The sequence below is a fragment of the Bubalus kerabau genome, chromosome 15 (assembly GCF_029407905.1).
Source record: "Bubalus kerabau isolate K-KA32 ecotype Philippines breed swamp buffalo chromosome 15, PCC_UOA_SB_1v2, whole genome shotgun sequence".
Classification (NCBI taxonomy): Eukaryota; Metazoa; Chordata; class Mammalia; order Artiodactyla; family Bovidae; genus Bubalus; species Bubalus kerabau.
In genome coordinates this window covers 40,486,979-40,513,037 of record NC_073638.1, presented here as the reverse complement: position 1 = coordinate 40,513,037, position 26,059 = coordinate 40,486,979, and the positions used below count along the sequence as shown (strand labels likewise).

Below are 26,059 nucleotides of genomic sequence, written 5' to 3'. Positions count from 1 at the left end.
AGAAGGGCTTTTCCCCAGTATAAGTAGTTGGTTAGGTCATTACGTGTCTTCTCTTCTTTCCTAAATGGCTGTAGCTTTCTTGGGAAAGGACCCTTGTCTTGTTCAGTGTTGCAGGATCCAGAAACCTAGTTCAGGACTGGAACAGAATCCCATTCCTGTCACTTCTGCCCACACAGTCCCAATGTCTTCAGGACCATGTCCATACCCCTTCGCTTGACTTTTCAGACTCTCAGCATCTAGTTCCAGATGAATCCTTGTCTCTTTTCTCTCCTTTCCCCCAAAGTATCCTTCTCTCCATCCACCTGAACTAACAGGTTAAATGCCAGAGCTGGGATTTAAGCCCAGTTCAGTTTAACTCTGAACCTCACGTGTATCTTACTGTGCCTTCCCCGAGTCCTTCATGGACTCTGCATTCTTCCCGGGATTTGGCACAGTGATTGGTGTGGGGTAAACCCACAGGTAATGTACATGGGATGTATGAATGGCAGGTCCTAATAAGTGTTCGATTTGCACTTGCTGGTTAATTTGGGTGCATGTGGGTTTGCTCCCCAGTTACATTGCTGACTAGGGAGGAAGTTCTGTCCACAAGGCCAGAGGCCACTGAGTGTCTCTCTCCTCTCTGCCCTCTTCAGTGTCTCATCATTGGGGGAGGACCATGTGGTCTGCGTACTGCCATTGAACTTGCCTACCTGGGGGCCAAAGTGGTCGTGGTGGAGAAGAGGGACACTTTCTCCCGGAACAACGTGCTGCACCTCTGGCCTTTCACCATCCATGACCTGCGAGGCCTGGGAGCCAAGAAGTTCTATGGGAAGTTTTGTGCCGGTTCCATCGACCATATCAGTGAGTGGAGCCAGTGGTGGCACCCCATGTGGGGAAGGGGCTGACTGGGGCGGGGTATTTCTCCACATTGTGGAGTCCCCAGGCTATTCCATCTTGCAAGTCTCTGGGGGCTCCTCACATCCAACCGACAGACGTTTAGTGCCAGACCCTGTGCTGTGCCCACTAGGCTGGAAGCACCATGAGGCCAGGGCCCATGGTATGTCTTCCCACAGTATCTTTAGGGCATAAAATGGTGCCTGACGTATAGTAGATGCTCAGTGCACTTCTGTTGAATGAATGAATGAATGAAATATGGTAAACAGAGGCAGAGGTAAGTCATATAGTTTACACTCTTAGGGAAATCACTGAGATTCTGTCAACAATAAATTGTGCTATAATAGAATAATCAGACTTGCCAGAGGCACTTAGAAGAGGGAGTCACATAAAGCCACCCAGTGGGCCAGATCATCAAGGGGTCTCGGTTAAAGGAATCTGGGACATGGAGTTGCCAGTCTAGGGAACCAGGGAAGGATTTAGAGCAGAGGAATGACACCGTTAACAGATCCTGTACCAGGTTTCCTTGAGCTTTAGAAAAAGAGAGGCCATCCTGATGGGGATCCCTCCAGAAAAGGAGGGGGATTGGGAAGGTGGATTTTGGGTCCTGGGCCATCCCTGAATGCTTAGTAGGGTAAAGTGAGCCCTGAGGCGCCTCCTGCGCTGATGTTACTTGGGTCTCTCGAGGCAAGGTCTGTGCAGGCAGGCTTTGGGAGAGAAGTCTCCCTCCTCCTCATGCTTTACAGGGAAGAGGTCTTTTTTTTTTTTTTAATTCATTTGGCTGCACCAGTCACTTACATCACTCAGGATCTTTAACTGTGGCATGTGGGATCTAGTTCCCTGACCAGATATCAAACCCGGGCCCACAGCATTGGGAACCTGGAGTCTTAGCCACTGGACCACCAGGGAAGGAGTCGTTAGTCATTTTATATACAGCAATCATAACTCATAAAAGTCAGGAAAGTTACTATTGTGGGGAGAGTTAAGGGTTTGAATAGATTTGGGTCCATTTTCTGTGTGACTTGGGTCAGATTTCTCACCTTCCTCCAGCCCCAGTTTTGTCTCCCCTAAATGTGATCAATGCCTGCTTACCAAGAGAGCTGAGAGGATTGAATGAGGTCACGTGTGAAATGTGTTTTTCACTGTGCCTGGCCGGTCTAAGTGTTCAGGAAGCGCTTTGCATCCAGCAGGGTACAGTGAACAAGAAGCAGCCGGGATCCCCAAATTCAAATAAATTCAGAGATGCAATCTCTCAACCAGTGAGTGGAAGGAGAACCCTGAGACCCATTGCTTTTATGAGGACAGGCACTGATGGGAAAAGGGTGTGGGGCTGGGGTGAGAACAACTGGAGAGAATTATCAGCCAGACAGGGTGTAATTTAGTCAGATACAGGAGACCTTACCAGCAGTGGCCCAGGGTTTGTTCCCGCCCTGGGATGAGAAAATTCCAAGAGTCCATTGGAAAGAAATTTGGATTTGCCCAGAAGGCTGCAGTGTCAGCTTTCCGGATATTCCTTACCACCCACGGATGTTGGTATGTTGGTACCGGTTTAGAATGACCACATTAAGCACCACTTTCCCATCGAGCCTTCTTGAGAGGCAGAGCTGATCACCAGGAGGCCTCAAGAAGGCCTTTCTAGCCAGGGGGCCCCTCACTGCTCCATTGACGGGGCCCCCACTTAACCCCTGGTTCTTGTGTGTGGAAACACGGGAAGGACTCTGAAACTGAGATTCAAAGTTCAGAGTGATCGTTGTCAAGGGCAGCTCTAATACCTGTGAGAAGGGAGGCAGGGAGAATTTATTGAGTACCTACTGGGTGCCGAAACCAGATAGACTAGGAACCTTGAAACCATGAGGAGAAGCCTACCCGCCCCCATGGCCTATTTCCTGGCATGGATTCTTTAAGCACCAGCTGATTGGCTTCCTTTCAAACTGGCCATGGTCTCCAGCCTGGTCATCAGCTTTGCCCAGCAGTTTTCTGCTGGTCCTGTGTCAGCATCCTTCTCCAGCTCCCACCGTGGCCGTCCCAAGCCCCGACCACAGCCTCCTCGTTCTGAGCAGATGGCCTCCCTCCATCCGCTTCCCTCCAATGCTCTGCAGAAGAGAAGCCACCGGTGGGAACTCCCCCTGCCAGTCCCTCTCCTTCCTCCTGCACTCTCCTCTCCCCAAGTGCCCGTTCCTTCCTCTCACCCCAAAGTCAGAGGCAGAACTGGTCACTTCCTCTCCAACCTTAGAGGCTTTCAGTTTCCTTCTCGCCTTTTCCCCTGCCCTTGCCTCACTCAGCCCCTCCAGTCCTCTGATAGAGCCCATTACTTTTCTTCACCTCAAAGTACTCATTCTAGAAAGAGGCGACTTAGACTTTGCCTCCACTTTCCACTCATGCCAGCTTCCACTGTGGTCTGATTTCTCCCCAGTACTGTGCTAAAGGGATTCTCTCCAGAAGTGTCCCTACCTCCCATGCCCTGGCCTCCTGCAGTCTTCATATTATTACTCTCTCCATAGGACCTAGTATTCTTGGTTCCTCCTCCCTTGGCTGTTAGGACTGCAGCTCAGACCCTGTTCTGCCACCCCGCTGGCCCCAACTACCAGGTCCTGCCCCATTCTCTTTACCCATGTTTCCTCCATTAGATGGGGTTCCATATCTCCTGGGCCTGGTATGGCACTGTGCGATGGTAGATGTTCAATAAATGTTCAAGGAGTGAAGCCCACAAAATGCAGAGGGACCGACAGGTAATCTGAAACTTTGTGCTCTCAGAAGTGTATTTGGAGGCATGCCCTTTTGTGCTCAATGGCAGGGGCAAAATGGAAAAACAAAGAGCCACTCATTGGGAGAGTTTGGGAGAGTGGGTCGGAGGTGGAAAACATGAGTCTAGCTTTGTGGGGAGGATTCCCCACTCCACCCATTACCAGGGATGGCTGAGAGCTTAGGCAGAGTAAGCCATTTACTCTCTGACTGTACATAATAACTCGTTACTCACTCTCTGTTTACTTCTCTTTCCATCTTCGTCTTGTCAAACCCATAGCCCAACTCAGGAAGGAGGCAGAAAAGAGAGTCACCCTCATTATAGTGGGTGTCATCTGCCTGACAGCTAGAGCACAGTCTTGGAGTCAGACAGATCTGGATCCACATTCCAGTTTTGCTTCTGTGTGAGCCTGAGCAAGTCACTTAGCCCCATTGAGCCTCAATTTCTCACCTCTAAAATGAGAGTAATTATCCCAAAGGGCCACTGTACGGGTTAAATGAGAAAGCAGTGGAAGGGTTAAATGAGAGAGCACAGGGTGCTTGGCACATAATTAGTGCTCAGTAATGATCATTATGGGCACAGGCATACCCTGGAGAAATTGCAGGTTTGGTTCTAGACCATCACAACAAAACAAATATTGAATAAAGCAAGTTACATGAATTACAGTGCATGTAAAAGTGATGTTTACATGATACTGTAGTCTATCTAGTGTATATGCATATGGAATTAGGTGTAAAAAATGTAAATACCTTAATGTAATGTAAATACCTTAATTTAAAAATATTTTATTGCTAAAAAATGCTAACCATGATCTGAGCCTTCAGTGAGTTGTAATCTTTTTGTAATAGTAAACATCAAAGGTCACTGATCACAGATCACCATAACCAATACAATAATAATGAAAAAGTTTGAAGTATTTCTAGAATTGCCAAAATATGACACAGAGACACAAAATGAGCAAATGCTGTTGGAAAAAATGACTCAGGTAGACTTGGCTGGACACAGGGTTGCCACAAATCTGCAATTTGTAAAATACATAATATCTAGAAAGTGCAATACAGCAAAGTGCAATAAAATGAGATATGCCTCTGTGTTGTTGTTCTCAGAAATCATATGGTAATTAGATAGTGTTCTGCATACAAGAGGCACTCAGACATTGTTAATGACAGTTCATCTCTTTCAACTTCCTTTCTAACAGGTATTCGTCAGTTGCAGCTCATCCTGTTCAAGGTGGCCTTGATATTGGGGGTTGAAATCCATGTGAATGTGGAGTTTGTGAAGGTTCTAGAGCCTCCTGAAGATCAAGAAAATCAAAGTACAGTATAATTTTCCTTTTGGTCTAGAAATCAGATATTGTGAAATGGAAACAACATTTGCAACTCCCAGATGATGATTCTGTAATCGTTATTCTGGGGCTGTTTGACATAATCCCATCAAAGGATATTTTACTGTTTTGGATCATTGCTGTCACTTTAGGTTTGTTCTTCAGCTCCCAGGGGATTTATTGGAGACATGAGTTTGATCTCTGGGTAGGAGAGATCCCCTGGAGTAGGAAATGACAACCTGCTCCAGTATTTTTGCCTGGAAAATTCCATGGGCAGAGGAGTTTGGTGGCCTAGAGTCCATGGGGTTGCAGAGTCAGACACAGCTGAACACACATGCACGTTAAACCTGTAATTTGGTTACCCTGTCCCTAGGAGGCAGTACTTTGACAGATGAAGTCTAAGTAGTAAGTGGGAAAGAAAACAGAGATTTGGTTATCTGATAAAATTCATCCACATGCTCTTCAAGCTGTGTGTACACACAGAGATATATGGATATGCTTACTGTACCTGTATGATATTTTAAAATCTAGTTAAGAAAAATGAAGTTTTGAGAGCAAATGTGAGATAAATGTTTGAAATATTATTTGGCCTATAATATTTTTTAAGCTTTATTGAAAAATAATTTATAAACCACAAAATTCATCCATTTTAAGTATGTCACATTGAACAATTTTTCTCTTGTTCCTTTTAGTATTTTATAAAAATTCTGATCTTTTATATTCACCATGGCCAGAGTTTGCTCATGATGCCTCTATATCTTAATATCAAACCCTTCTGCTGCTGGACAGGGCTTTCAATTCTGGGTCCAGTTTTGTGTCAGAGACCTTGTAGTTTCACACATAGGTTACAATCCTGATTTCTCCTGTCCTTTGCCCAGAATATTGACATTTTAGGGGAGACATTGGTTGGCTTTTGTGGCAGGACACTATGTGTGATTTGACTCACGTCAAATTATGTGCTCTTAACCTTTCCCAGATCCCTGTGTGCTAAGCTTAGTTGCTCAGTTGTTTCTCTTTGCAATACCATGGACTGTAGCCCGCCAGGCTCCTCTGTCCATGGGCATTCTCCAGGCAAGAATACTGGAGTGGGTTGCCATACCCTCTCCAGGGTCTCAAACCAACCCAGGGATCAAACCCAGGTCTCCTGCATTGCAGGCAGATGCTTTACCTTCTGAGCCTCCAGGGAAGCCCAAGAATACTCGAGTGGGTAGCCTGTCCCTTCTCCAGAGGGTCTTCCAAATCCAGGTGTCAAACCAGGGTATCCTGAACTGCAGGCAGATTCTTTACCAGCTAAGTTACCAGAGAAGCCCTCCCAGATCCCTAGTGGGTGTTAAATTCTAATTATGGGTATCCAGCAAGATTTCACCTGAGAATTGTTTCATAGACTCCCAGCCTTTATAGAAACCAGTAAAACCAGGCATGGAATTGGCACTGCTGATTTACCTTTTCCTGGACTGAACTGAGACTAAGCCAGAAGGACTCCAAATACAAGTGTGAATCTGAACAGTCTGGGTCTTTCCTTTGGAGCCTCTATCTGGGGTGCCTGTACCTGGTGGCATTGTCCATTTCTCATGGCCAACACAGGGAGGGGCATGTAATCACTCTGTCCTCCCATCTCTCACTGCCAACTCATCTCATTTTTCTGTCCTGGCAGAAATTGGCTGGCGGGCAGAATTTCTCCCTGTAGATCACTCTCTGTCGGAATTTGAGTTTGATGTCATCATTGGCGCGGATGGCCGCAGGAACACACTGGAAGGTGATGACTCTTCTTGGGGCTGAGAATGGAGGGATGGGAGTGGGAAAGGGTGTATCAGGAAAGGCATGGAGAATGGGTGTAAGATGGTAGGTGCCAAAGCTGGATTGGGGGTCTTGATAGAAGGGCAAACTGCCCTGCTCTGCTTGAGGCTGAGGATTTAGAGAAAACCACTTAATTCTCTTTGAAGCTCTGTAATTTGTGAAGAATAGGACCTCTCAGAACATTGCTATAAGGACTGGTCTAAGACTCATATGTAACCATTCTTTTTAAAGGTTAAACATCATGGAAATTAAAAGAAAAAATCAATATACATTTATTGAACACCTGCTAGTGTGCAAGCCAGGGTGCTAAGTACTTTCATACTTCTTCCAACTAAGAGAATCATTTTAAACTATTGATGGTATTGGTTTACTGTGAAGTATAATACACTAGGAGGACCTCATCTCTTCTCATAACTTTACAGCATGCTCACTGCTGGGTAGTAAGATAAGTTTAGCCCAAACTGTCAAGGAATAAAACCACACCTCTCTGCTTCTAAGTTTGGACGCATAACACGTTTTTTAGGGGAGAATCTAGAATCTGTTAGGACCCTGGTTTGAAAGCCAATTGGTCCCACATGGCATCTCTTGGGCTGAGGACAGGTCTGTTTTTCAAGCTTGCCTTGCTCAGAGGCTACAGCCTGCAGATGTCTGCCGGGGAGGGCGCCTGGGGACAGAACACCCTCCCAGAACTAGGGTTGACCTGCCAGCCCTCAGGAAGTGTGGTCCTCCTAGCCAAGGCCCTTCCCTCCTACTCTACAGTGCTGCTCCTTTCCTCTCTTCGCTTCCACACCCACTCCCCCACCCCAAGCAAGCAACATTGGATACCGATCAAGAAAATGTTTAAGCTGCCCACCTGAATGTTGTACTCTTAGTTTATGAGGTCATTCTGATGGTTTGTAAGTCTGAATATAAAAGTCCAGGATCCACACCCACCTTGAGGATGGTTTGACATTTTGTTAACATAAGTAGGGCAGGAAGGGGAAGAACCATCTGAGCAACTTAAGACCAGGTAAGCAGACAAGAGCAGACTTCTCAAATGGAACTCTTGGCATCTGGGGCCAGGTAGTTTTTTTGTCGTGGGGACTGTCATGTGTGTGGTAGGATGCTTAGCAGCATCCCTCACCTCTACCCACTAGACACCAGCAGGGCCCTTAGTCGTAGCAACCAGAACCGTCTTCACACTTGGCCAAATGCCCACTGAGGGGCAAAATCACCTCCAATTAAAAAATACTAGAGACTATTGACCATTATTGAGCACTTCCACAAAGGTCTAATGAAGAACCAAAATAAGGGAGTGTTGAACAGAAACTCAAGATTTTTAGTCAAAGAGATTTTCAGCAAAGAAGTTTGGAATCACCACCTAGTGGTAGGAACCTACCTGCCAATGCAGGAGACACAGGTTTGATCCCTGGCTTGGGAAGATCCCCTGGAGGGAGGGCATGGCAACTCCACTCCAGTATTCTGGCCTGGAGAATCTCCTGCAGGGAGGAGCCTGGAGGGCTACAGTGCATAAGGCCACAAAGAGTGGACTGGAGCAATTTAGCATTAGCATTAATCTTAGCATATGCAAAGGGGAGGGGAATCCCCACTGGTGCTGAAGACAGTGGTTATGTCTGCTAGCAAGATAAATGCCTTGAGTTAAGCAAAGTAAACAGCAGTCAGTACCTGGGGCTGGGGTGGAAAGGAAATTCTGGACTGAAGGAAAAGACAAATGCTAAAAAGTAAGAGGATTAGAAGGTGGTGGTCCATTGAAATGGGACCACCTGTTGGTGATCCTGTGTGTAATCCCCCATGATATTGTGATTTATAATAAGGCAAATATATCTGGGTCTTTGTCCCCTTTCTGGCACAGCTCCCCAAACCCTTGGAATTTCCTGAGTGATAAGAGCAAGAAGAGCATCTTTTGTTACGATATTTGTCTGTGGTTCCTGAAAACATTTCAGAGCCATAAATGTGAAATGGCTGTGTTGTTATTCATAACGAGCTCCTTTCCACCACACCTGAGTGTATGTTAATAAAGTGAGTTTTGGAAAGCGCCTAAGAAAGGGAGGGGACTGGTTGCCAGGAGAGCCAAAAAAAATGATTAGAGGGTTGGAACTTTTAATCCTATCCCCTGACCTCGTGGGAGGGGAGAGAGGCTAGAGATGGAGCTCATTGACCAGTGATTTAATCACTCATGTGTCTGTAATAAAGCCTCCATTAAAAAACAAACAAAAAAAAAAAAACAAAGGAAAGGGTGTGGAGAGCTTCTGGGTGGAGGTTTGCAGAGGGTGTGAAAACTCTGGCTTTCCCTACACCTTGCCTAAGCATCTCTTACACTTGGCTGATCCTGAGTTATTCAGTAAGATATTCTCTGAGCTCTGAGAGCCACTCTGGAAAAGTAATCAAACCCAGGAGGGAGTTCTTGAACCTACAATCTAGAGCTGGTTAGTCAGAAGCATTGGTGACGACAAGGTCTTGTAACTGGAATCTGAAATAGAAGACTGTCGGTGGGACTGAGCTCTTAACCTGTGGGATCTGATCTTATCTCCGTGTAGGTACTGTCAGAATTGAGTTGAAGTGTAGGACACACCACTGCTATCCTGAAATTGCTAGTTGGCGTGTGAGGGAAAAGGAAAAAAAAAAACAACAACAACAACAAAAAAAACAACCACATTGTAATTGGGTGCAGAATTCTTACGGCCATTAAAAAAGTGATTTCAATGCACACCATTGAAAACTATAAGAACCTCAATTAGTCACTGAACTAAAACAATTGCAAGTTAGAATTCCATCTATCCATTATACATATATGGAGTGAGTACTAAATGCCAGTCACTGTGGACTGGAGACTGAAAGAGAATTTGTTAAAAATCTCTGTCCCACAGGAATTCAATCTCATAATTCTACTTATCAAATGGGGAAAAACATGAAAAATGCTAACACAGTAGTTGTAATCGTGTAAGTTTAAATTGCCTGTGGGTCTTTCATGAGCCTACCTTGCAGCAATGTCTGTATCTGCCTCTTCTAAAGATAATCTTTCCATGGGTGGTGGTGAGGGGTGGGGGGTGGTTTCAGGATGGTTCTAGGGCATTACATTTATTGTGCACTTTATTTCTATTATTATATCAACTCTACCTCAGATCATCAGGCATTAGATCCCAGAGGTTGGGGACCCCTGTTCTAAAGGATGAGCCCTGTGAGTGCCCACTGGAGAAGCACAGTGTTGTTTTGGAAGCCTAACCAGGATAATTGGTCCTCGAGATTTGGGGGAAGGAACAGGTCCCACTGAGGAAGGCCTCCAGTGGGTTTCTTCCTCAGGGACAAACCTTAGCACTTCTGTCTGCCTTTATACTCTAGACCCAAAATTCTGGTTTCACTGTCCCATGGGCCATCTGAGAGTAGCTTTCTCAGTAATCTTTTCCAGTTTTCACATCAAATCCAGAAGAAAGACTCACTTTTCCCCTTTTCCTCACACAGGGTTCAGAAGAAAAGAATTCCGTGGGAAGCTGGCTATTGCAATCACTGCCAACTTCATCAACAGAAACAGCACAGCTGAGGCTAAGGTGGAAGAGATTAGCGGTGTGGCTTTCATCTTCAATCAGAAATTTTTTCAGGATCTTAAAGAAGAAACAGGTTGGACCTTCACCTTTCTCCAAACCAGGCTATTGTTCATGCTTCTCTGTTCTGTATAGGGGTTGGAGTGTGGTGGAATGGGGGGAGGGGTGGGGGCACTTGGCTTTCCTAACTCTTGGGACCGAGAGACTCATTCTGGTAAAGTGGAAGCAGGGGTTTCTCTTTAGGATAATAATGGACAGAATTCCTTCAGGGACAGGAAGGATTCTTGAGGGAAATTTCTAGATGTTGTACATGAAAATAGATAACCATTTATGTAATGGTTAATAGATAACCATTTATTTAATCATCTATACGCAGGAGACATTTACTGATTGCCTGTCATATTTGTTCTTGTTCAGTCACCAGGTTGTGTCTGACTCTTTGTGACCCCATGGACTGCACCATGCCAGCCCTCTCTGTCTCTTACCATCTCCTTGAGTTTGCACTCAACTTCATGGGATACACAGTTGAGGTTGACATGGTCTCCTCCCAATAGTGGCTCCTTGTCTGGGGAGAGACAGCCGCATAAACCATCCTAAAATAGGCTGGTGAATCTATGCCCTAAGTCAGTGTGGGGTTCCAGGAGCACTCTGATGAGGAAGCAGTAACCTGTGGGTGGCCCAGAAAGGGGCATAGGTGCTTTTATCGGTGTGCCAGCTGCCCTTCCCTCCAGGGATGGTCAAGGATGTGGAGGGAGGGTCACGACACCCACGGGCATCGGTTGTCTCTCAACCGTGGGACTTGGAGAAAGGACTCATTCGTTTCCTCAACAAATATTTATTGAACACCTACCATCCATTTTCCAAGGGCATGAGATAGAGGGGTTAGCAAAACAAACAAAAATCCCTCTTTCGGAGTTTATATTCTATAGGTGTTGTGGGGGTCGGGGGTGACCATCAATAGTCAAATCAATTACTAACATGTCAGGTGGTCTGTAACTATAGTGGAGAAAAAATCATGCAGGGTGAGGGAGAAGAAGGGTGAAACTCTTGTTCCCAATTGAGTAAAATTCAGATTTTTTTTCCTTTCTTTTTAACCTGACTTTGAAATATATATGTGTCTCCTTGAAAAGGCAGTGTAGCAATGTTAAATAAAACTTTTATACTATAAATAAATGATTACCACCCAGCACCGCCTGGCCCAGGAACAATCCTTTTCGTGTAGTCCTTTTCGGTAACTCTGCACTGGCATCCTTACTTTTTACATGGCTGGAGCTGTCACCATAGTGTCAATACTGTTATTCTGCTTTTCTAATTCAGCATCACATTTTAAATGTTGTCCATTGTCCCCAGTCCTCCTGACAGTCAGGTTTGTTTGGAATAGCTCATGCAGGGAATATATTGTCACTCACTGCTAAAGTATTTAAACCAGGGGTTGGCAAACCATGACTCGCCATGCATTTTTGTATTGCTTTCAACCTAAAAATGATTTTAATATTTTTAAATGGCTGCAGAAATATCAAAAGAACAAATTTAAAGGAAAAATAAAAAATTTATGAATTCAAGTTTCATTGTCCATCAATAGAAGTTTATGAGAATGCAGCCAGGCCGGCTTGTTTACCTTGGTGCCATGAGGGCTTGCAACACAGACCCGATAGCCCTCAAAGCCCAAAATATTTACTCTCTGGCCCTTTACGGTAAAAGTTTGTGGACTTCTGATTCTAACTTTTCAGTTATTTACTGTTACTGATAAAGCTACTGTTGGATTATTTCTGTAAGGTCCTTTTCTAGGAATGGGATCCGTTATTGAGCCAGACTCTGCCTCTCACTGGCCAGTGATGTGTGCCCACTGCATGACCTTCTGAGTCACCACAGTGGCATTATTTTTTAAAAAATATTTCCTCCCAGCATATTATGCCCTTTTGAATGATTTAAGAATTCTCCAGCCCTCCCTTCCCCTCAAAAACCAAGACAGTAAACCAACCACCAAATATAAATTATAACAGGATGTTGAGTGTGTTTTTCCAAATATTTCAATGAGTTCCTTCACACTTTGTTGCGGTCGTCACCTTTGGCCTTTTTTTGACAACAGTGCCCTCACAGAGTGACGGCCCTGAATTTCCTGGATCCTCTGGGGGCCATAGGCGTGGATGGCTGTTTCCTATTTAACAGTAATAAAGCGGTTTCCATGGTTACCCAGCACGCCTCTGTGATAACTGCTAAGTTGCCTTAAACCTGTTCCTTTTTCTCCTAAGAAGCCACACCAGTGGTTCTCAAACATGAGGGTGAATCAGAATCACCTGTAAGGCCTCTTCAAGCACAGATTGCTGGCCAGACCCCCCAGAGTTTCCCATTCTGTAGGCTGGGGTCAGGCCCCAGTTATTTGCATTAATAAGTCTTCAGGTGATGGTGCTGGCTAGAGATCCTCCTTTGAGAAACACTGAGCTAAGCTGTTATTTTATGGCATTGTTTTAAATGGAGAAACCTAGCCTAAAAAGTCTTTCGCAGTTGGTGGAAAGTACAAAAAGATAAAATCCAGTCCTCTGACTTGCTCTACCAGAGCCACCTGGGTTTTCACACGTAACAGGAGGATGGTAGAAATGTCTCTTAGGCTTTGGAGAATTCACATAGCTCTTGCATCTCTGTTCACATGGAGGAAACGGTGGATGGGACTTGGATTCAGACACACTATGATTCAAATCCTGGTTCTGTTGCCACTTAACTGCCGTGCCATGAACAGCACTGTGCCTTTCTGCAGCATGTGCTCAGCTCTGACTTGGAAATACTGGTCCACAGCCCCGAAGAGCTTTGTGAGTTTTAAAAGAAATAGAGGCTTAATTGTATTGCATTATATAAATATATCAAATCAGTATGTTGAACACCTTAAACCTGCACAAAGTTATATCTCAATTTAAAAAGAAAATAGTATCTTTGTGGGACTACAAAGGCTGTGTTGACTTGGGTAAATTCCGGCACTCGACTTTATCTTTGCCAGCCTTCTATATCTTCAAAACTTGTCTAACACAAATATTTTGCAGATAAATAATGAGACCTATAATGAGACAAAGCAGGACTCCTAACACACAGTAGGCGCTGAAGAAGTAATATTGTGTCCATAACCTTCTCTTTTCAGGGATTGATCTTGAGAACATTGTTTACTACAAGGACTGCACCCACTATTTTGTCATGACCGCCAAGAAGCAGAGCTTGCTTGACAAAGGTGTCATCATTAATGTACGTATTTCTTATCTCTTGGCTGTGTATTGATCCTGTCTTTCCCTCTGGGACCTGGGCTGGTAGCATTAGCGAGTGTGGGAGTAGAAACTGAGTCGGGGTGTGGGGTGGGGACTGTAGAGGAAGGCACCACCCCCAACCAAGTCCTCCTTGGTGGCGCATGAATGTTGGATGGAGGAGCCCACACTAACAATAAGAGGCAGGGGTGTTCCTGCAGAGAGCTGGACCAGGGGGTTGCTAAGATTCTCACCCAGGTGCCAGTGAGGGTCTTTACTATGTGTCTCATTTACCCCTCCTTCCTTTTCTGGGCTGTCACACATAATTTGAGGCAGATGGTGGTTCATTGTCCTAGTGGGACATGGGCACATTTTCCTGTGAATTTCACGCTGTGGCCCCATTGTCATGGTCTGGGGGAAAGGGTTATTGTAGTCAAGAAGACTCAAGTTGAATCTTGGCTCTGCCATGTATTAACTCAGGCCTGTGACTAAGCTGCTTGTCTTCTCTGAGCCTCAGTCTTCTCATCTGCAGGATAGGAATAATAGTTTCTATCTAAAAGGATTGTTCAGAGGAATATATTTTAAAATATATGCAGAGCACTGACATGTTGCAGGTTTGTAGATTCCCTCCGCAACTTCTCTGCCTGGTTTGCTGCTGCTTCTAAGTCGCGTCAGTCGTGTCCGACTCTGTGCAACCCCATTGACGGTTTGGACACCTGCTTTTTTGACCTGCTGTCCTTCCTGGCCTCTGCTTCCTGCTTTTGCACCTTCATGCTTATACAGAGAGCAGGGCTGCAAGGAAAGAGCACATGGAGTGACCGGCCCTGGGTTGACAGCTTCTTTGATCAGGGTTCCATCCTTCCAGAGCCCTGGTTGCTGCTGCCACTGCTGCTATGGCCTTAAGATAAGGATCATGCAATCCAAGGCCAGCCTGCTCTCAGGGGGTCGGCCTGTAGCCCAGGTAGCATGGTGACCATTCACTGACGCTTGTCAGAGAAGAATGCGCCTATCCTCATGCCAGCTTGTGCTGGCAGCCGGCTGGGCGGCTTTAGTAACCCAGCCCTCCCTTGGGCCTCCTCTGCATTAGCTCAGGGCTTTGCTGAGAGCCTGAGTTGCTGGACAGGAGGCTGGGAATGGAAAGGGGGGTAGTGAATGAAGCCAACTTAGCCCAGTCAGCGGATGTGGGTTTCAACATCTGGTGCCCCACTACTGACCCGGTCTGGGGGAGGTAAGGCCGTGCCCCCTTTTTCCCTCTGCTCCACAGATGTCCCTCCCAAAATTACCTCCTGCATTGGGATGCCTGTGTCAGATAGTGAAGGACTATTTAGGGCCCCAGGTGCAGGTACAGTGGGTACCTTGGCTTGGAAGGAGCTACACAAGTTCTTCTTAGCCCATCTCTGGGGAGTCAAGCCAAGTTTGAATTAGGGTTCCCATGTCACTGGCTGAAAACTCTGGCCTTCTGGGATGCTGAGGTTCCTCCTGGTCATCCCAGGGTGTTTTTCCTGGCCACAACATGTTGCTCATGGTGACTTGATTTTTTGGCATTGCCAAAGCCCCTCCATGCTACCCTCAGGCTCTGTGCCATGGCACAGGTGGGTGGGTACTTTGAGCTTTGGTCCCATAATTACTGCAGGAGCTGGGGGCCCATGGTTGACCCCATCAAGGCCTTCCTTCTGCCTCAGAGCATCTGGGAGCATCATCTGAGCTGGTGCAGAGGGTCCTTGAGATATAAGACATGAACTCTAGAAATTGGAGGCCAGACTGGACATGGGAGAACTAGACACCATTTGGTTCAGGGGTCCTGCATGGAGTCTCCAGGTGTCCAGCCAAGCCCTATAGTATTTGCACAAGCCGAGAGCTGACCTGTTTACCCCAATCTACTTAAATTGCCCTTCTTTACTTGCTCCCAGAGGAATGGCAAATCCTGTTTTCTTGTCTGTATATGGGCCAGCATCTTCCTTGAGATACATAATGTGTTGAGCGAATGTTTGCTGAATGACTAACTGACCTGCTTCCCCATCTATTCCTGCTGATCTCTGGGCCTTTTCCCGTGACTACCAAAGGGAGAGTAAAGTTTCTCCTATAGGAACCCCGCCTCTGGGCTCTGAGCTGCGTGTGTCCCTCCAGGCCCCTGCCTCTCTGACCTATGAACAAGCAGGCTTGGTCTTAACCCCAGTAGAAGGGAGCTTGGAGGCCTGGAGTGTGAGGTGGACGGATGCATATCACAGCTGGTCTCCCTGTGCGGAGTCTGCCCTCATCTGAAGCAGTGAACAGGTGTTGCCTAACCTTCTTTTCTGGTCTACAGCCTCCTTCCACCTCCATACCTGTTGGATTCCCCACTCTTCTTTCATGTTTCCTGCTTCCCTCTCTCCCTCCCCACCTCCGTCTAGGACCCAACTTGTCTTCCCTAGGCCTGTGCAAAATGAGGCCCAAACTCACCTCCTGCCTGTATCTTCATTTGGCTCTCCTTCCTCGGCCCTACCCTCTTTCTTATAGCCCCATTCCCACTTTTTTCCTCTCATCCTGTACTCGCCTGTTTCCTATAAGTCTGTTCTACCATCCACCCTCTCATCTGGGACCTCCAGCCCAGCAAGACCCCTTGGCTCCTCCCAGCAGCCCTGGGGGAGGTGGCTGTCATCCCAGCACAGCAGGGGTCCGCCCCTTGGCCAGGTCCCCACAGTCTTGCATGTGGCATCAGCGCCGGGTGCCACCTTCATCATACAGTGTCCACATTCATCCATCACCCAGTCCTCCATAACGGTGCTTGTGGCACGTTTTGAAGAGGGGATATTTTTGAGATTTCTCCATTCAACCTCCCATACCCTCAGGGAGGAGAGTGATCTTGTGATCTAAGAATAAGTATGAGAAAGGAAAGCCAGTAACAGGAGCTCCAGCTGTGACCCGACAAAAGGCTCTTGGGCCAACTCTGGGTTCAATTTAGTTGACGTGGTTTGGATGTGGAAATACTGGAATTTGGGGGAAATCATGGCTGTTGGGAAAATTGCCACAGTAGGTCGCTGTTTGTGGTTGAGGCTGTGCCATCTAAGACCTTTGTAAATGCTCATGCCGTTACTCTTGGGGTGTCGGGGATGCACTTCAGCACATACTGCAGTTTGGCCATTGTTACTTATTACAGACTGGAATCTCAGTCATTGTAAACTTCCCAATTCCTAGGCCTTGGGCTAGGGAGCCATGTACACACTCTCATTCAGTTCTCACATGATTCTATGGAGTAGATTTTGTTAATCTCATTTTGCAATTTCAAATTTTACAAATAAGAGTACGGAGACTCAGAAAAGTTCAATAACTTGCCCAAATTTACAGTCAATGTAATCAATAAACAGAGATGGAATTTGACCTGTTGATCTCACTGACGCAAGGTCCATGTTAGTCTTACACACTAGTCCTTGCCCTGCGCCCCAGGGCTTTACATGTTCTGTGTCACCTTTTGGGAAAGGTGGTCTTTTCGTTTCTGTAGCCACACTATGAGCAGATTTGGCTCTGGGAGATGTCCTCGAGATCATCGCCAGTGTCCCTCCAGGGGGGATATCCTAGTCTTCTAAGCTCAGGGTTCTCTACCTCCCAGTGGGAAAGTGCAACATTAACACTGTAAGAACAAAGCAGGGCCCTGAGGAGCCCTTAGCCTCTTGAGAAAAGGGGTAACTGACCTTGGAGAGAAACTTTGAGAGTTATGCCAGTTACCCGTTTCTTTTTCAGATTTGTTTGACCACTAGCCACAGCATTTCTGGACCACATTAGCTTAGCTTAGTCCATTGTAAAATCACTCCTACTCACTCGCTTTTTTGTCTTTTAATTTTACTGAACGTTATCATAAGAACCAGCCATATGACATATGCTTCTGCACTTCTGCAGGACCATTATTTACACTGTTCATTACAACACACTGCTCTCTGTCAAAATTCCTATGTCAGACAGTTCTTTTAGAATTTAGTGCCAGGAATAAATTGCCTCCCCTAGGAATGTCTATGCTTCCTTCTTTCTGATAAGGAAAGCCCTGTAACATATCTCATTTCCCTTTTGCCTTGGATGCCAGGAAGCTCAAAGCCAAATGTGATGCTTAATCATAACTCTCAACATTCCAGATGACTGGTTTGGTTCCTCTTTGTTCCCTGGGCCCCAGTTTTCCAGTTCTCTCTCAATTAGCCTTTCTGCAAATCCATTCCAAGTCCTTTTGCAAAGAAGTGGATATGACTCTTTGCCCTCTTGAGGGGCAAGTTGCTACACTGTGCTCCTGTTCTTTCCCCCAGGACTATATCGACACAGAGATGCTGCTGTGCACGGAGAATGTGAACCAGGACAACCTGCTTTCCTACGCACGCGAGGCTGCAGACTTCGCCACCAATTACCAGCTGCCATCTTTAGACTTTGCCATGAACCATTACGGGCAGCCCGACGTGGCCATGTTCGACTTCACCTCCATGTACGCCTCCGAGAATGCGGCCTTGGTGCGCGAGCGGCAGTCACACCAGCTGCTCGTGGCCCTCGTGGGTGACAGCTTGCTTGAGGTACCTCCTGCGTTTGCATTCCCCTGCTTCCTGCTGGAAGATAGACCCCCCACATTGCTTTTCTCACTGGCAGCATCTGCTGTCCTGAAGCCCAGGGGAAGGACAGGCTCTCAGCCAATTGGCAGGACTCTGACGAACCCATCCTGGCCTCAGAGCTTGTCCTTTGACTAAATTCAGAGGAGTCAACTCTGCCTATGTACCTGCAGGAACACTTTCCCTTGCCCCTCTGGTTTCTTCTGGGCTGGCTTCTCGGTTGGAGCACAAAATTAAGCGGCCCTAGTCTGGACTTCATGGGCCATCCTTCTTAGAGCTTGTAGATCCTGAGACTTCTTCCTCCAGTCTGTGGATCTCTGTGGACTTTCAGCATAGAGTTCATATAGGAGCAAGAAAGGAGTGTTGGCTCCAAAGTCCATGGCCTCCTTGCTCAAAATTCTTCCCAGAAAATCTGCAGATGCTAGCATTCTTAGATTAAATGAATGCTTTCAGGAGGGGGAAATTTTTATCTTAATGTAAGCACTGACTGAAAAATGCTGATGCATGTATCCCACGTTAGCATCAAATTTCAAACCATGCTTTGGGTGCACATGGAACAGTTTAGTTAGAACTTAGCTTCGTGAATCCATGCTTGTTCATCCCGGTGTGCAGACTCTGACCTAAGCTCCTTGCGTAAGCCCTCAGCACGCCCTCTACTGCTGTCCCAGTCCTCCTTCCCAGCTTTCTCTCTCAGCACTCTCCTCCCACGCTCTCTGCTGCACCCAAACCAGACAGGCTGTTCTGCCATCGGGCTCTGTTATTTTCCTACCACCAAGCCTTTGCTCTCTGTTCCGGAATGGATCAAGATCAGAATCCTATCCATTCTTTAAAATCGGCATGAACGTACCTCTTCTATGAAGTATTCTTTGATTATTTCTGTCTCCCTCCCCCAGGGTGGGTGGGAGTCTGCCTCTGCCTTTTTGAGCCCCCAAAGCAGTTATGCTGTTCCATGTCATAGCACCTTGCATAGACTATGCTACAGTTACTTGTGTTTGTGGTGAATCCCAGGGATGTGCCTGTCACCTCTCTGTCCTCCCAGTGCCTTCCATGGGCCTGGCAAACACCAAGTGCTGGATAGAATGGGATGGCAGGCTGGGAATCACTGGAATCAACTGGAACTTTGCATGTGTCTTTTGTAGCCATTCTGGCCCATGGGCACTGGCTGTGCCCGTGGCTTCCTGGCAGCCTTTGACACTGCATGGATGGTGAAAAGCTGGGACCAGGGCACTTCTCCCCTGGAGCTTCTGGCTGAAAGGTGAGTACTGACAGCAGAACCCTCAGCTGGAGGCAGGGCCGAGTCAAAATTCAGGCCAGAGAGGGAGCGAGGCTGGATGAAATCTGGAGCCCATACCCCGCTCTCTCTGCCTTCCCACATGTGGCCGATTTGACCTTCAGTATCCCCATACCTCTGTCATGATCTACTTCCCTAGGGGCCAGGCTCTTAAGTCTTGGATGCCAAAGAGAAATCTTCATCTTTCAGGGCAGCCCTAAAGTTGGGGTTCTCAGCACTGCTGAGGAGCCAGAAGAGGTCTAGGGGAAGCTTCCATTGCAGCACTGAGTCCCATTCCGTGGAGGGTTGGGTGCTCCGACCTCCTAGGCCTCTTCCACTGCTGAGATCCTGAGCCTCCTCCCAGACCCCTGCTGTGGGCCACATGGCTGTGACAGCTGGTGGACTGGGAAAAGTCAGGGCTAGAGGGTGGGGACAGGCCTCTGCTGGTCTTGGGTGTGGAGACCTGTGGTCATGAGGGAGCAGCCACAGGAGGCTGAGTGGCAGTTATAGCAAAACCACAGGTCGCTGGGCTGCCAGCTGAGTCCCTGTCCTCTGCCCAGGGGAGGAGGCCAGCATCACCACCTCCCAGGCTCCCTCCTGCTTCCTCCTGCTTCCTCCCAACCCTGTTGACCCTCCCTTGCTTTGTAAATCTCAGGAACCAGGAGGGCCAGGCGTTGCTGGGAAGGGTTATGCAAGCACATCTAAGAAGTTCTTGAGAACAGGGGAAGGGGGGCAGGGACGGGGGGTTGGTGGAGGGAAGGGGTGGGACCGAAGGCCCGAGGTTGCAAGAGCAATCTTTGACCCCAGCTCTGCCTCCCTCCAGAGAAAGTCTTTACCGACTGTTACCTCAAACGACCCCAGAGAACATCAACAAGAACTTTGAGCAGTACACATTAGACCCGGTGACACGGTACCCAAACCTCAACTCAAACTACGTCAAGCCGAATCAGGTAAGGCCTTGCCTGGAGTCCTGTCTGGGTCACTGTGCTCTGCGTGGTAGGAAGGGGTGGTCACCTAAAATCTTGGCACAGTCCTGGGACCGAGGTCACCAATGCCTCTTGGCCTAAAGGTGGGGCAGTTCCTCTCTCTAGGAAAGCCACAGGGTAGTCAGAATCTCTAGCCCACAGGAAAGAACTGGAACATGTAGGTGTGTGTCCACATATGTACATGTATTTACATGTTTGCTAGTCACTGAGCACACGCACTGCTGAGCATGAAGAGTGAAAAGTGTTAGTCACTCACTCATGTCCAACTCTTTGCTACCCCATGGACTGCAGCCTGCCAGGCTCCTTTGTCCGTGGAATTATCCAGGCAAGAATTCTGGATTGGGCCATTGTAGCCATTTCTGGATTGGGCAGCCATTTCCTTCTCCAGGGAATCTTCCTGACCCAGGGACTGAGCCCCAGTCTTCTGCATTTGGACTTCCTAAGTGGCACTAGTGCTAAAGATCCCTCCTGCTGATTCAGGAGACATAAATGAGAGACGCATGTTTGATCCCTGGGTCAGGAATATCCCCTGGAAGAGGGCATGGCAACCCACTCCAATATTCTTGTCTAGAGAATCCCATGGACAGAGGAGCCTGGTGGGCTACAGACCATGGGGGTCACAAAGAGTCTGACATGACTGAAGCAACTTAGCACACGCACTCCTGAACTGCGGGCAGATCCTTAATTGTCTGAGCCACCAGGGAAGCCCATTGCTGAGCATAGCTCTCTTGAATAATCTACTTGATTAAATATCAAGTCCTTTCCATCCGAGGTTCTAGAGTCTATTTTTTCTCTCTCTGACTTAGAGTCACACAAGCTCTGACCTCTTCAGTTAATAGCATAAAAATGGTGTGAATTTTAAAAATCAGCCAATTATCTATATTCACTCTTGACTTCCCCCACATTTGGGTGGATAACAGATTCATAGCTCTGTATCAGGTTGCTGGTTCCCTTGCCGATGGTCATGCCCTTCAGTGAGAGAGGAAAAGTCAGAGGCCCTGCAACTGGGATTTGGGGAAGAACTGGCAGACAGCTGTGTTCCCTCTCCCCCTAGGTGAAGCATTTGTACATTACTAAGGAGCTGCACCAGTATCCTCTTGAGAGGCTGGGCTCAATGAGGAGATCTGTCGGCCTCTCTAGGCGAGGTAAGAGGGCCTTCTGGCACCCCAACTCTGCAGGGAGCAGGCCGGCTGGGTGGCAGGGGGGGCCCAGGCCCTGCAGGCAGCCTGGTTCTGATCCAGTGACCTTGGCCAGGTGCCTCTCATCTCTGCCCTTCAGTTTCTTCACCTGTAAACCCGGGACAGGACAATACCAACCATAATATCACGGGTTGAAGTAGAGGCGAGTGCTTGGTACATTAAAGTGAACTGGAATGACTTCCCTGGGACTTGCTTTTCTTCTCCTGTTTCCAGTCTGAGGAATCTTGACTCCTCAGTTAGATAACCAGCTCCATGTGCTTTGCTCTTTTACTGGTCTCTGGGGCCTGGCACAGCACTGGGCATAAGGCCGGCGCTCAGTGCAAAAGGAAAGGAGGGCTAAATGGCCAACTTCTCAGGGTCCATCCAGCTGTGCTCAGGTCACCATCCTGCTCAAAGAGGCACCAGCTGCCCAGACCTGTGTCCTGCCTGCCACTCCTCTCTGCCCTCCACATTCACACGCCCCACTGCTGCTGGCCCTTTGATAAACCATTTCACATAACATGGCAGCTTTTTCTAGATTCTTTGCCATGCCACAGTCCTTGTCTCTTCCCTGGAGACCTCCTTCTGTCTTAGACACTCTTCTAGAAGCAGTTCATATGTACCTCCTCCATGACTCTCTTTGGTGAATTCCCTGGCACTGCCAGACTCTAGCAAACCTGCTCCCCTGGCACGGTTTCTCCATCACTGTCACCCACTAATGCGTCTGTCTTCCCCACAGGATAAATGTGCTATTGACAGAGTCCATGTCTTCCTTACCCCTATGTTCCTGACCTCTAACCAGGACCTGGACAGAGTAGGGGTCTTAGGGACTCTTTATTGCAAGAGACCATGCTTCCTGTCCCAGCATCCTGCATGCTCTCAATAGGACCCCCTCAGGGCTGTACCCATGCCCACAGCCCCTCACTTCCATACTTTTCCTCCGGGTCCCCACCCATGGTGGCAGATGGAGGGGGTCCCCAGGGTAGCTGCTGAGATTTCTGCAAAGCATTTCACCACTATCTCCTGCTGCAGAGTCAGACATCAGGCCCAGCAAGCTCTTAACCTGGTGCCAGCAGCAGACCGAGGGCTACCAGCATGTCAATGTCACCGATCTGACCACGTCCTGGCGGAGTGGCCTGGCCCTGTGCGCCATCATCCACCACTTCCGGCCGGACCTGATGTGAGTCTGGGGCCCCGTTGGACCTGGCAAGCTCCTCACTTCTCAAGGGGACCGTGGAGACAAGGGAGACCAGGGCTGTTCTACATGCAGAATCCTTGGTTCAGTATTCTCTTCGCATACTTTGGATTTGAGTTTTTTCTTCAGTTTGTTCTCTTCCCTTTACACTGGTTACTCTGCCTGCAGCTTGTCTGATCTGTGAGGAGCTAAAGTGGCTCAGATTCACAAATTGATTGCACTGATATTCCAAACTCTCTTCTTTGGGGAAATTTGAGCATTTGCACCTTCAAGTAGGGACCGGTTTGCGGTTTTACAGCCAAAAGAATTAGATTTGAGACCCAGATCTGTTAGCTGTATACTGTTGGGCAGGCCCCTTATCTTCTCTGAGTTTGCTTCTTCATCTATAAATTGGGAATAATAGCAAGGTCATTAGGAAGTTTGGATTATGTTTGTGGAAATGCTTTATGATGTCAAAAGCACTATATGTCTATTCTGTTGTTTTAAAATCAACTGCAGTATAACCTCACACCCATGAGCAAATTTGTCCAGAAGGCTGGATGGCAACCTAGTAAAGGTACCCAACTGGTACCTTTAAGAAGTGAAGTTGCCTCAAGAAGGGGACAGGGCTCTCGCTTGTTACTTTATATAACTTGATTCTTTTATTTACAAGAAGCTCGTATTAGTTTTGTAATTAAAAGGAAAAGAATATAAGGGAACTACTTAAAAATAAAATAGCTCATAGATTTTCCAATCATTTTCTTATGTTTTCAGCCCAGTGACATTCTCATGGCCCAGATCTAATTTGGTCCCTCCCTGAGTGAGAACAGGGTTTACTTCTTCTGGCTGAGCCCCGCTAAGGGGTCGGGGGTGGTGGTGGAGGGATCCGAGCGGGAACAGTGTCCCCTCCAGTGCTCCTTACGGCTGAGGTTGTTCAGCTCTTCATCCCTCTCCATCCTCTCCCTGAACTTCACCTCATTCTGATTCTCTAGCAACTTTGACTCTTTGAATGAAGACAACGCTGTGGAGAACAACCAGCTGGCATTTGACGTGGCGGAGCGTGAGTTTGGCATCCCCCCAGTGACCACAGGCAAAGAGATGGCATCGGCCCAGGAGCCCGACAAGCTCAGTATGGTCATGTACCTCTCCAAGTTCTACGAGCTCTTCCGGGGCACCCCTCTGAGGCCTGTGGGTAAGGACCTGCTTTCAGACGAGGCTTTCTCTGCCCCTGAGCCATCTCTGCTCTGCACCTACATCTCGCTGCTCTTCACACTGGTGGCCTCTGTTCTGGGGCTGACCCCTGCCCTCCCTTTGCTTTTGAGCCTAAATAGGGGTGGACCCTGTGCCCGGGTTCTATTCCCCAGGAGAAGGAAATAGCAACCCACTCCGGTATTCTTGCCTGGGAAATACCACCAATGGGAGGAGCCTGGCAGGCTACAGTCCATGGGGTCGCAAAGAGTCGGACAAAACTGAGTGACTAACGCTTTCTGTATATATAAGTGGGTCCTGTGTGGCAGGTGTCACATGGGGCTGGTCTGCACCTGCCCTTGTCACTGGGAGTTCACTGACAGAGTGGCACAAGCTCCCTACACAGGCCCTGGCAGCTTCAGTTGGGGGTGAGGGAGTTACTTTGGAGGGACTTTGTCTCAGTGACACCCTCTGGGAGCAGTGGCAGGATCCGAATCTGTCTTACTTTTATTTCCTAACAGATTCTTGGCGTAAAAACTATGAAGAGAATGCTGACCTCGGCTTGGCCAAGTCATCCATTCCTCATCACTATCTCAACCTCACGTTTCCGAGGAAGAGGACTCCGCGAGTAAGTTTCAGTCTGGGGTTGTTTAATCTCTCTTTGCACGTGGATGGGGTGAGGGGAAGGGAAATGCCACGGGCTGGGTCTGTGCTGATAAATTACACAGATTGCACACTCATGGAAGACATGAGTAGGATTCAGTCAACTTCCCTTGCACCATTTAGCCACCTTCAAAGCCTTCAGTGTGGTTATAGGAAGGGCAGGGTAGAGAGTGAAGAGGACATGCCAGTGAGTATTTTTTAAAGTAAAGCAAATTAGCTCTGCCTCCTAAGCAGGGAGGAGGAGACGATATCTCACTTTGCTAAGCAGTTTAGATCAGGAACATGATGGCCCTTTAGTAGCAGAGGTGGATGAAGAGGCTACATTTACACATTCTGTTCCATTCTTTTTTGTTTTAAATTCATTCATTCAACAAATGTCTATTGGGCCCTACTTCATGCCAACTTTAAAGCTGAAAGTTTTGTTAGTTTTTGAGGGGAGTAGATATACAGAGATGATTAACAAGTGGGCCGTTGCCTTTAAGGAGTTCAGAGCCTAATAAAGAGGTTCCCAAACTTTCCTGACTCAGTGGCACCTTTCATGTCTTAGTCACTTTTTTCTCAGTGCTCCCAGATCAAAAGAAATACCTAAAAGTTTCATTTGTTAAGTATTTACATCCAAATATAATAACTTGGTAGGGATGTTTTGCAAGGTATATGACAAGCATCACCATGCTTCCCTAGAAAATTTAAAATATCCTGCAGCTCCTCTGTGAATTCACTTTGGTCCCTTGGGGGTGCCTTGGTACATAGTTTGGAAACCCACAGGCCTAGTGAGAAATTACAATTTTTAAAAAATTATTTTATTTTGGTTGTGCTGTGTCGTCATTACTACACGTGGACTTTCTCTAGTTGTGGAGAGTGGGCTGTGGTGCTCTTTGTCGTGGTACTTGGGCTTCTCTTGTTGCGGAGCATGGGCTCTAGATCATGAGGACTCAGTAGCTGTGGAGCACAGGCTTAGTTGCTCTGCAGCATGTGGAATCTTCCCAGACCAGGGATCGAACCTGCGTCTCCTACACTGGTAGGCAGACTCTTCTCCACTGTACCACCAGAGAGTCCAAGAAATTATAATTTTATATGAATGGCTACATATCCATGGAAGGTATAACACAAGTTGCTTTGATTGATGTGCCCATTTTATAGATAAAATGTGGAGACTCAGAGACATTAGGCTGTAAGGGTGTGTGCTGAGCTTACCGTCCCCCTCGCCCTCACTCAGCAGAGGACTGCAGGCCTCGGCACTCGTCTCCGTGTCTCTGGATCGTCGACAGGCTCTTAACTGCTGGCCAGTCATGCCTTGTCCTGCCGGCCCCTCTGCCCAGGGTGGAGCTCGGGCCCTGTGGCTGCCTCTCTTTCCCTGGGCTGTGTGATCAGTGGTCACTTTTTCCACTGTGGGCTGTGCTCCCTGGAATGTAGCAATGGTTATGCTGACTTCAGGAGCAGGTACTTAGTCCTCTGCAGGCCCTGTCTGTAGGAGGGGACAAGTTGGGGGTCTGGGGAAGAGGGTGAGTGGGTCAGCTCAGGTGTAGGCAGAGCAGCTG

The 26,059-nt window shown here is 47.6% G+C and overlaps 1 protein-coding gene across 6 annotated transcripts in view; it reads left to right on the top strand.

Moving 5' to 3' along the window:
• Window positions 1–26,059, top strand: part of MICAL2 (microtubule associated monooxygenase, calponin and LIM domain containing 2) — a 244,115-nt gene that overhangs the window by 94,371 nt on the left and 123,685 nt on the right. For all 6 annotated transcript variants that reach the window (XM_055548613.1, XM_055548615.1, XM_055548614.1 and 3 more), the window contains exons 4-15: window positions 633–840; window positions 4,815–4,931; window positions 6,595–6,696; window positions 10,197–10,352; window positions 13,407–13,507; window positions 17,772–18,029; window positions 19,202–19,317; window positions 20,156–20,282; window positions 21,373–21,463; window positions 22,529–22,676; window positions 23,663–23,862; window positions 24,380–24,486. In XM_055548613.1, the coding sequence (XP_055404588.1) occupies window positions 633–840; window positions 4,815–4,931; window positions 6,595–6,696; window positions 10,197–10,352; window positions 13,407–13,507; window positions 17,772–18,029; window positions 19,202–19,317; window positions 20,156–20,282; window positions 21,373–21,463; window positions 22,529–22,676; window positions 23,663–23,862; window positions 24,380–24,486 (1,731 nt within the window). The remainder of the gene's footprint in view (window positions 1–632; window positions 841–4,814; window positions 4,932–6,594; window positions 6,697–10,196; window positions 10,353–13,406; window positions 13,508–17,771; window positions 18,030–19,201; window positions 19,318–20,155; window positions 20,283–21,372; window positions 21,464–22,528; window positions 22,677–23,662; window positions 23,863–24,379; window positions 24,487–26,059) is intronic.